General features: G+C 38.7%; 1 protein-coding gene across 2 annotated transcripts; it reads left to right on the forward strand.

Moving 5' to 3' along the window:
• The first annotated feature begins 488 nt into the window (after positions 1-488).
• On the forward strand, positions 489-10,638 carry C1H8orf88 (chromosome 1 C8orf88 homolog). 2 transcript variants are annotated; one of them, XM_068185254.1, is made up of 6 exons: positions 489-643; positions 2,664-2,769; positions 3,559-3,635; positions 4,999-5,083; positions 8,565-8,671; positions 10,357-10,638. In XM_068185254.1, the coding sequence occupies exons 2-6, from the start codon at positions 2,682-2,684 to the stop codon at positions 10,393-10,395; spliced, it is 396 nt and encodes a 131-aa protein (XP_068041355.1). In that variant the 5' UTR covers positions 489-643; positions 2,664-2,681; the 3' UTR covers positions 10,396-10,638. The 2 variants fall into 2 exon arrangements, with proteins under 2 accessions (XP_068041355.1, XP_068041362.1); XM_068185261.1 differs by having other exon boundaries at positions 525-643; positions 2,678-2,769.
• Positions 10,639-10,887: the final 249 nt, after the last annotated feature.

Below are 10,887 nucleotides of genomic sequence, written 5' to 3' on the forward strand. Positions count from 1 at the left end.
ACTCTGAATTTCCGAACGATACAGGATGCCATCACTTCTGTAACTGCGAAGGCAGAGGCTGTTCTCTGGTCCCTCCTGCCCCGTGCCATGGGGCAGACTGGTGAGGGCAGTTTTCCAATTCACAGACAGCTTTTCAAGGCCTGCAAATTGCCCTTTTCTTTCTCGACGAAGTTAGCTGTAGAGGCCTCACAGTTGTGTTCAAAAGTCACTTATTTTTCCCAATTTCCACTGTAAGACCCTGACGGAACACGACTCCGTTTGTGCGACAGAGGAGCAGACACCTTTATCTACCTCCAGTCCCTCTCAGCTCTAACCCCAGAGGGAGCTGGGCAGCAGCACCTCGGCTCGCCTCTCCTGCTCCTTGGCAGGGCCTCGTGGGGCGGCTCTCAGCTGTGCCCCGCTGCCCTGGATCCCAAGGGGGTGCGGGAAGCGGCGGGAAGCGGCGGGAGGCGGCGCCGCCGCCCCGCGGAGCCCCGGCCGTGCCCGGCCCGCGGCGCGGCGTTGAACGACCCCGGCCGGCGCGCGGCCGCGGCCGAGCCGCCGCGCGAGGCCCGCCCCGCCCGGCCGCGCTGAGGGACGGAGCGGGCTCGGCGGGACCACGGCCGGCGGCGGCGCGGGGCAGGGGCGCTGCCGGCGGCTGGAGGTGCGCTGGGCATCCCCCGGCCCACAGGAGGGCACGGGAGCTGGGCAGGGGCCGAGGGGCCGGGCGGCGGAGGGAGGTTTTGTTTCTTTGTGGGGTTCCCAGTGCGGTGCCATTTCGGGCGAGGGGGGACGGTCAGTTTCCAGTTACTCGTGGGGGTTTTTCACGAAAATAGCGTCGAATCCCCTTCACGCATGTAGGAAAGAGCCTTCCAAACACTGGCGATGGGCTCTTGGAAGATGGCTGCAAAAAAAAAAAAGAAAAAAAAAATTTAAAATCAGGGGTTCTACAGAACTGCTTGTAGGCCTGTTTGCTGGTGCCACAAGGCTTCCCTGCTGCTGGGCAGGTCTCCCAAGGGAATGACCCCAGAGAAGCAGTGTGGCCTTGGAAGGGGCAATTCTTGGGATGCTGCCCATGCTGCAGTAGGCTCTCATGGAAGCAGTTTATTTCTCAGCTATTAAAATGACTCCTCCACTTTCCCTGAAACTGGTCAGAAAGAGCACTCTATTAATTGAGGAGGTTGGGCTAGATAACTTGTTGAGGTCTTTTCTAGCATCTTCCTGGGGGAGGCTGAGGGAAGAGCAGCAGAATGTGTTGTTTTGCTGTCACCACACATCTTGTTTTTATTGTCAGAACACTACAAAAAAATAGAGGTGTGCTGTATTCTAGAAGCTACCAGCCTCTTAAACAGGTTTTCCTGTTTTTTAAACGCGTACTTATCATTTGTTGTCAGGGCATGAAGGAAAACTCGCCTGTTGTTGGGTTTTTTCACTCTTTTGATGGAAATGTGTATTATTACTGCATTGCTTTCTGTGGAAATTCACTATCTAGGATAAATGTGATTTATACAAGCATTCCTAAGCTGGGTAAAATGAAATATGTCATCCCTATCTGTAGTCTTAGTTAATTCAGCTGCAGGAATTTTCACTGCTGCTTTTGACTACATCTTTGAAGTCTTCCTTTTTTAAGATGAGCAGGTAGGAAAATCAGAGAATCTAACCAGATTTTTTTTCCTAGCTTTAGTTAAGTTGTTCTAATTCAGAGAGTAACCATCAAACAGTTGGTTTCTAGACCTGGGTGGGCTCAAACTTCATATGTTAGAAAATTGTTATTTGACTATGTTAGAAGTGTTCAAAAATTATAACGTAGTAAATTATCAGATGATTTTTAGTTTTCTTCCTATAACACAAAGACCAACTAAAGTTGTGTATGATACTGGGTCTAATAGCCTAGCTTCTCTTTTCATGTTTTCTACTGAAAATCGATAATGTAGTTGTAACTCTTGCAGCTGTGGTTATTTCTTGAATTTTTTTCTATAATGATTATTCCCTTGTCTTGTAAACTTTATTAGAGAAAGGTATTCTTTTTCTCTAAAAAAAGCTGAAATTCCTTCAAATCATAAAGTCTCCTAGTTGACAAAAGAGATGGGAATGAGAGGGAGATACATTAAGATACAGATACTACAAATGAGTATTTTCCAACTGATTGCTTACTTAAAGTGTGAGATTTTTCAGCCTAGCTCCAACTTAGCAGTTTTTGATGCTTCTATAGTAGCTAAACTGAGTGGGGAGATACAAAACTGTATTAATTTAACTAAAGTAGCTATTAAAAAACAGTCCTGTAAGTTTATATAGATATGTAAGGAACTCCTGTGCAGATTGATAAGGGGTATGCTGATACTAATTAATTAAAAACCCATTGAACTAAAATATTAGAAGCTCCCTTATTTCCATCATGTCCCCATCTCCTTTCTCCAAACGCATACATAGACATACAATGAAAGAATCTTCTTAAGAAGCTAGGGTAGCTCAATTGGAAGGAAAAATGAGAGAAGTGTCTGATTCTGTCTTCATGCAAATTTTATCCAGCATATTCAATCACCTAAAAAAATGTATGCATCAGACCTTTCTGCTTTTTCCTGCCCAGATATAATATTGCCTTGTCAAATGCAACTAACAAGGAGTAGGTAGATTGCTCTTCTTGCTTAACATCCGTGTGTGAAACTGAATGCTGGTGATTTCAGCTGCTTTTTTGAAGTGCGATGTTTCAAAATGTTCCAGAAGCAAAAAAATTCATTGGTAAATCCCTTCAGCCAGCACGACCTGTGCATCAACTGTCTTCTAAACAAGGTGAGTAGCATGGCTAAGGTGCAGTTCACTTTACCAAAGTTTGGGTTATATGTGTATTGTGTCTTGTTTTATTTTGTTTTTAAATTACTTTGTTAAACTACAGTGAGTAAATTCCTTGCTGTGTGTTGATCTTAGTACATTATCTCTGTGATAAAATCTGAATTTAAACTGTATTAAATTTATGCAGAGCTCTTTGGTACTGCTCTTCTAGCTTGGCATCTGAAATGTAGCTTCAGAAAGCTGGAGCAGACTTCTCTGTTAAATTTGGATTTCTTGGGGTGGCTGATCCTACTATTGAAAACATAAAATACACATAATTTAACAGATTATTTAGGTTTTATTGCAAATACTGATGTCTTGGGTACTGTATACTGCTAGTTCTTATCTAGCTTTCATACAAATTCAAAACAAAAAACCCAAAAAGCTTTAAGAAAAAAAATCATGCAGTATTTATGTCATGTGTGAATATTTTGTTTTAAATTATAAATATCTATAGATTAAAGCCTAGATATTGCAGTATTACAGTTGTTATGGTTAAGTTAGAAACTTCTGGTGGGCAGAAAATCAGCAGCTGTGCTGATGTGGACTGGAGCTAAGTGACATCATAATTTTTTACTTTAAATAAAAGTATGGAAGAAATGGAAAAGGGTAGTGATGTAGAGCTTCTAAGTTGTGAATAAATGCCTGTATAATCTCTGTGCAGCAAGGAATGTTCTTGGGGCAAGTATCACAAAATAATGCTGTGGTATCTGTTGAAATGATTTTTTCTTAATGTTTTATGCTCACCAGCATCACCCTTTGTGTTAAACATTCGGTCTGAATTACCCAGCAGCACCGAAATATGTTTGCAGAGGAAGGTTGACTGGGTGAGTATTGAGGAAATACATAATTATTTATAAATTGGAGGTCAGCTGATCTGTTACGTAACCAAATGAAAACTATTTCCAGCTTGGAGTGTCCTTAACTCTGAATGTTTTAAACCAGCAGTGTCAGAACTGTTGAAAAGAATTATGAGTTTCAGAAATGCCTTTCTTTGGTATTTGCATGCACTATTAGCCAAAAAATGCAGCTTAGGAATTTAAGATTCTTAGGAAAATCTGTGTGGCATTTCTTTAGTCTTCATTGAGTTTAAGTCAGCTCTTTTAAACTTAGAGTACATGTATTCTGTCTTCACTTATTATGTGTAAATAATAAAATTAGAATTTTTTTTTGTTGTTGTTAGCACATGCGCAAATTCATTTGAGACAGAAAACATCATAAAAGTTTATGCTTTATTGCTAGAGGTGCTTGACTTTGAACATGGTATGGATATGTTTTCCAGACTTGAAATTGGTTGTAGGTATTTGCTGGAAAATGAAGTTTGAAGTCTTTCAACTTGAATGCTTCATGTTTCATAGCCTGAATTTGACTTTCAGTTGATTCTGATTTTAATGTTTTTTCAGACCGTTGATGATGGGTGTTTTTTGTTAGAACAAATTTCTTAATTTTTACTTTATTTTTTTTATTATTTTAGATGAGTTTTAGTAACCCAGTAATCCTTCTTTATTGTATTGACCTTCTTCAAGATGCCTTTGACTTAAAAAAAATTTAAAAAAAAGTCAAGGTCTTGGGAGCCCATCTTTGATCCAACATAGAGAAATTAACACTTACACTTGTCTCTTGAGCAGTAATTACTGAGGAGAGCAAACTACTCCCTTTTAGATAAGCTTCTGGTCATCAGTGTAGTAATATTCAGTTTCTTCAGCATTTAGCTACATGTAGCTGCATTTTGCCTTTGTTTGATATGGGTATAGCTATATTTTTTATATTTTTTTAACTTTAATGTTGCATATGGAAAAGTCTTTTTAATAATACTTATGACCATCTTCTTTTTGCTAAGTGAGACAATCCAAGTCCATCCTTTGGTATTAAAGAAAGTCCTTTCTGCTTTTATTATTCCCAAATGTAGCAGGTTGTGGCTGTATTCTCGGTGGGGTAATAGAAAAGGAAGGGATAATTGTGTTCTTTTTAAAGACTAGCACTGTAAAATTCTGTGTAAAATATGTCTCTCAAATATGTTCATCTGTATTGTCTTATTGAACTATTCCCTTTACTGTATGCAATCAAGAGTAACATTCTACAGGTTCAAATTAAACTGTGCTACAACTATTACTTTTAACTAAAAAACATATATCCTTGTTTTAATATGCTTAAAGGAGATAAGCTTCATAACTTTCCTTCCTATCTTAGTCATCTGAAATGACTGAAGTGAAGATCTTAACTCAAGCTGTGATGCTCTGTCAACCAAAACAACATGAATCAGGAGCAAAAAAAGGTAAAATAGTGCATGGGGAGCTGTGTCAGGATTGTAATTTCTGGATGGAGGACAAGTGAACCTTGAAGTGATGTGAGCTGCACTTTATTTTTACTGATCAACTAGTGCACTGATAGTTTGGAGAGCAGTATGAAACTTTTCTGCTTTTCACACGACACTCTAGAGAAGGTGTAAAAGTTGACCAAACTGAGGTAGAAAACTTCCACTGGTAGAGCTGCTTGCATATAGGGATATAACTGTCTTAAAAAAGCCCAAACCAACCCAACAAAACAAACAAAAAAATGCAACCAACCCCCTGCAAAAATAGACCCATACATAAAAAAAAATCTTCACACAAAATTCTGGGTTTGTATAGATTGCTTGTGTGTGTAAAAGTACACATTTGAGTTGCATCCTTTAGCCTGCTGCAGGGTTTAGTTGTGGTATACAGACTGTTGAATGTAATCAAGTTAAGAACTCAACATTTTGGCTTCCTTGTCCTGCTCTTACTACAGTGGTTCTGAAATAATAGCATTTGAATGGTTAGATATGAATTAATTTTTTTATTAGTAATCCTGGACTATTTGTGTCAGTACTGTCCTTAAGGTTTGCTCCTTATGCTTTTCTCACTGTACTGCCTGCCACTGTACTCATAGAGAAATGATAGTTTAATCAAGTCAAAATTTTACTCTTTTTTTTTTTATTATTATTAAGGGATAATCTCAGATTTCAAACGCATTCTCACAGTATTTCTCTGCCATGCTTCCTACCTAATTCTTCATTCTAAAACATGTCACAGAAACTGCATCAGTGACCCAGGTTAGGTCACCAGTTTGTTGAGACAATTTCTTTTGTCTGTGTCTGCCTGTAATCAGGCATCCATCTGTAATTTCCAATCCTTACATAATCTCTGAAGATGTAGTTTGTTCTTTTGCTCTTTGTGCTCAAAATTTGAAAAAATTCTATTAAGTTTTAATGAGGCTTTCATATTTTTGTCAGTCTGAGGTTAGCATCGCTCAGATTCTTGAGCATTAGTGCGGTTCTGTTGTGTGTTACTGACTTGAAAATAAGTCTTCCATGTATCTTCTTTCAAGCTCAGGTTCATTTCCTCTATTTTTGATCTTGATAAAGAGAATAGAGTTCTGGTTTTTGGATCTAGTTGGATGGCAGATTTGTCAAGTACTGTCTGTTCGGTGGTGTCTTTCTCATCCTTTGTCATCGATTCTGCTTGTGGTGGGTAGAGATTGTTTTGTTCTACAAGATCTTAAATAGCTTCTCATCAGATCCTGGTCTCTTGTATAATCCAATACTTCGGATCATTTTCAGTGGTTAGTTGCTCTGTGATACATCTCTGAGTCTACCCCACAATTCTCCACACTGTCAAACTTTTTCTCACACTTGTTTTCAAAGGGCTTTTGTTTGTTTGTTGATAGTTGTAATCTTTTCCTTTAGAGTTACACAGCTTTAGAGGTCCTACTATTAAGCTACTGCTTACAAATAAGTCTTTTGTTTTCTTCTTTTTTTTCCTTGCACAGTATAATTTCTTCTAGAGCTCTGTTTATGTTCAGCTGTACTTTAAGTTCCAGATAATAATTTCTATTTGATATCTCTTCAGCGGAGCTGTGCTTTCAATTATCTTTCTCAGCAGTTCTTAACTGCAGCATGGACCCACTTCTTGAGCTTTACCAGGTCTCTCTCTGGATGGTATCTCGTCCCTCAGGCGTGTCAACTGAACAACTCTTCTTGGTGTTACCTGCAATTTGCTGAGGGTGCAGTTGATCCCACTGTCATTGATGAAGATACTCAACAATACCAGTCCAAATATGAAACCCTGAGGGATGCCACTCGTCACTCACTGATCTACATCCAGACATGACCACTACTCTTTGGACCATAGGATGCTTTGGGTTGTAGGGGACTGAAAAATCATCAAGTTCTAGCCCTCTGCCATAAGTGGGGACACCTGCCACTAGACCATGTTATTGAAAGCCTCACCCAGCATGATGTTGAACAGTCCCAGGGATGGGGCATCCATAGCATCTCTGTGCAGCCATTTCCAGTGCCTCACCATCCTCCAGTAAAGAATTTCATTCTCCTATGTAACCTAAACCTACTGTCCCTCAGCTTAAGGTCATTCCCCCTTTTCCTATCGCTACATGCCTCTGAAAATTCCCTGTCTAACCTTCTTGTAGGCCCCCATTAAGTACTGGAAGGCTGCCCCAAAGTCTCCCAAGAGCCTTCTCTTCTCCAGGCTGAACATCCCCAGCTATCTAAGCCTGTCTTCATAGGAGAGGTGTTCTAACCCTGTTATCAACTTAGGGGCTCTCCTCTGCACTTGTTACAACATGAGATCAGATGCAACTGTCCAACCAATTCCTCATCCAGTGAACAGTCCCCCAGTCTAATCCACATCTCTCCCATTTAGAGAGAAGGATGTTGTGGAGGATTGTGTCAAAGGCCTTACAGAAGTCATCATCTACATAGGTTTTTAATCAAGGGGAGGTAAAAACAAGACATAAGTTTTCAAGTATGCTCATATTCTTTAAACAGTTTTTTTTCCAAAGTTACCCACATGCCCTCCCTTAGCTTCACCATTTACTGCATCATTTGTGTTCAGATGCAGGAAAAAATTGATGCCATACTTGATATCAGCTTCTCTCTTTTCAACATCCTACAATCTGAGAAGCAAAAACTGTTGTCCATCAGGTGACAGTGTAACAATCTTTCAGGAAGCCCATCATTCCTAAAGGAATAAGCTTCTTTGTCATTTAGGATCAGAGATGAAGTTTGTTCCTTCTTTGCCTAATTCCTTTCCTCTTGTTTCTGCTCTTGTTTGAGAATATCAGCTTAAATACAGACATTACTAGACATCCTGTATCCAAAGCTATGCCATGGTAGACATAGTGCTATAAACTTGAATGAGAAACCTACATGTTCTGAGCAGAGTCTCTGACTCTTGTTGATTCAACAAAACCCCTCAAAAATATTTCACTGCTATTAATCTGTTTGCCATTTTATGTGCAGCAGATCTTGTAATTACTTTTAGGTGTTGAAAGACATTTAAGTTATTAGCTCCAAGAAAAGAGATATCCTGGTTTTGTTATCTGTCCCTTTTTTGTTATCTGTTCCTTAGAAATAGGTGCCACTTTGGAGTGAGTTAGAAACAGATTTTCTTGTGGGTTTCAAGAGCAGTTTGTGGTGTTTCTACTAATTAGAACAAGATACAGGGAGTCTGTCTGGTGTAAGGTTAGATTCACCTTTTTTGTTCTTTTGTGTTGATTTACTATGTCAGTTTGCTACAGTTAAAATGAAATGCTCTGTAATTACTTCAGAATTTCCTGATGTAAGGTAAGACCTAAATTAGTTCTGTTTTTAAAACTGATTTTTATATTCCACATGTAGCATTTCTACCATTCTAAAAGTTACCAAATAATTTTTCTGAATTTCCAATCTTAATCCCTTAAACAAGAATGTTGAACTTAGTGACTTTGTATATTCACAGAAAGGATCCAGTACAGCAGAGATTTCCTTCTGAAGCTTTCAAATGTTTCTCTCTCTCAGAAGAAACCAGAGTTTCTTCCTGATCACCCAATTGTACTTGAAAAGCCAGTAAGTTCATTTTTTTGTAGTGAATGAAGTTATAAAATCATCCATAGAAGTTTTGATAAGCCATTTGACAGGAAACATTTTCCTTCAAACTGGCCTGCCGAATTGCTAAAACCTTCAAAGGACGGTCTGTGCAATTCAGCACAGTCAGAAGTTACATTCAGTCTGTAACTTCTCTGGTTGATATTTGACATCTTATCCTGGGCAGTACCATATAAAGGGAAAGGGTTTTTAATTTGTTTTCAGGAAAAAGATCAGATATGTTTCCATGTTTTCAAAATAAAAGAAAGTAATCTTGATAGATTTCCAGCTTGGTAAAAATCTTAATCCAGTGTTTGAGTTGTTCATGCATCAGAGTCCACTACAAAACCATTAATGAGCTCAGTGCAGTTTGTATTATCATTATCTTTGGTCTTTAGTTTTGGGGAGAAATTAATAGAAATGAATGATGAATGTGAAGGACATCTATGTGTGCTACCTTAATGTTTGTGATTAAATAGTCCTCAAATACTTCATATGCTAGGAGAAAATCTTCTGGATCACATTCCAGACCCCAAGTGAGGGGAAATCTTCTGTGTAAACATCATATCAAATTAGGCTACATACTAGGTTGCTTTTGAGACCTTTGGGCTGTAGTTCTGCTAGAAATAGGATTCCTATTATGGGAACATATGTCCACGTTGATTACTGTGTTGGCCACATTTGGAGGCATTTTTAAACTTTAAGAATTTCTGTCCTTTGAAAAAACAAAAATTAACTAATATATGACCATAATCAGCTTTCCCTGATCTTACTTTTTATGTCTTTCTATTTACCTTCAAGATGAAAGCTTTGTTTGTTTGAAAACCTGCTTTCAGATTCGGAAGTCTCAGCTCTTAATTTCCTAACTTTCCCCCGTCTCCTACCACCTGTGTTTCTAAGAGTGGCAAATTTTGATAATTTGTATACTTTCAGATGTTTACATTCCTAGGATAAAGGATGGTCCGTATACAGAAATCGGTGAGATCACCTAGTTCAGCCAAAATTCCATCCTGTTGACTGATGATGTCATCTGTTTTTTTGCACAGAAACCAGAGGGATCGATGAGATGCATGTGTAAATCAAATGAATGATGCTTAAAAGTGGCATAAGGTGGCCTGCAAATAAATTTCTAATGACAAATAGGCAATCCTACAGTGTCAGTGAGCTTGTATTTTGGAGCAGGTAGTTTTCAACCTTTTGCTGCTGAACTGAGTATTCAAACAGTTCATGCCTATCTAGGATGTTCCTAGTTCTGAATTTTTGAAGCCACTGCTGAAGTATGTGCCCACTTATGAGTACATGTTGTATTGTCAGATGAAGAAAACTTCCTAGAATGACTTGTAGAAGGGAGATGCGGTTGTTACAGTTGGTGGACTGTGGACTGCATTTGTTCCGAAGGACACTGGGGTTTTTTTGGGATGTGGGCATCAGGGCTACCAGTACATAGCTCAGCATTTGAACAGATGTTACAACTATGTTGACACACAATAGGAAAATTTTAGATGAAGTCTCTTATGATTAAGGAAAATAGAACTGTTTGCTATAATAAAAAAAAATCCAAATTGTGACATGTACATGGAGTAGAAAAGAGTTACAAGCAGACTGAAATGAAAACTTTAAGTGATCTGTTACAATAGAAGTAATTTGAGGGTTGGTTTGTCTTACAGGTAAAGAACAAACCTTTCCTTGACATCTGCAAGAAGTGACATGTTGTTTGGAAGATCCAAAGTCCGTCAGTGAGGGAGCTACATTTGATGTAGGTCTTCAAGATTTTTGAAGGTATTTGGGTGCCTGCAGATGGAAGTGCAGCCCTGTGAAAGCTATGAAAATGCCTTTTTCTTCCTGTAATTGCCTGAATGCTTTAAGAGACAAACCTTTAATTTGTAATGCCTGAAATGGCAATATGTTTAAAATGAAAATAAATAATTTTACATATTGGTGTGGCAGAACTTTGTCACTGAATTTTATGTATTATGAAGCCAGATATTTTGCCTGACTATAAATTCTAAATAAATACTTGACTTGGTGTCATGGTTTGACACTGGCACGATGCCAGCGCCTCCATGAAAATATACTTTTTAAAATAATTGCTGTGAGATGTGATCAGGAACAGAGCAGAGCAGGCCCAAACTTAGTAACTAAGGAAAGAACTTTATTAAACTACTACTACTATAAAAACTACAAACACTAAATCCTGG

This window comes from Anomalospiza imberbis, chromosome 1 (genome assembly GCF_031753505.1).
Source record: "Anomalospiza imberbis isolate Cuckoo-Finch-1a 21T00152 chromosome 1, ASM3175350v1, whole genome shotgun sequence".
In the NCBI taxonomy this organism is placed as follows: domain Eukaryota; kingdom Metazoa; phylum Chordata; class Aves; order Passeriformes; family Viduidae; genus Anomalospiza; species Anomalospiza imberbis.

Excerpts from the sequence above, each read along its gene's own strand:
- C1H8orf88 (XM_068185254.1), top strand. The coding sequence starts at position 2,682 with ATGTTTCAAAATGTTCCAGAAGCAAAAAAATTCATTGGTAAATCCCTT. Across the intron at positions 3,636-4,998 it reads TGCAGAGGAAGGTTGACTGG|TCATCTGAAATGACTGAAGT; the intron begins GTGAGTATTGAG and ends TTCCTATCTTAG. Across the intron at positions 8,672-10,356 it reads CAATTGTACTTGAAAAGCCA|GTAAAGAACAAACCTTTCCT; the intron begins GTAAGTTCATTT and ends TTTGTCTTACAG.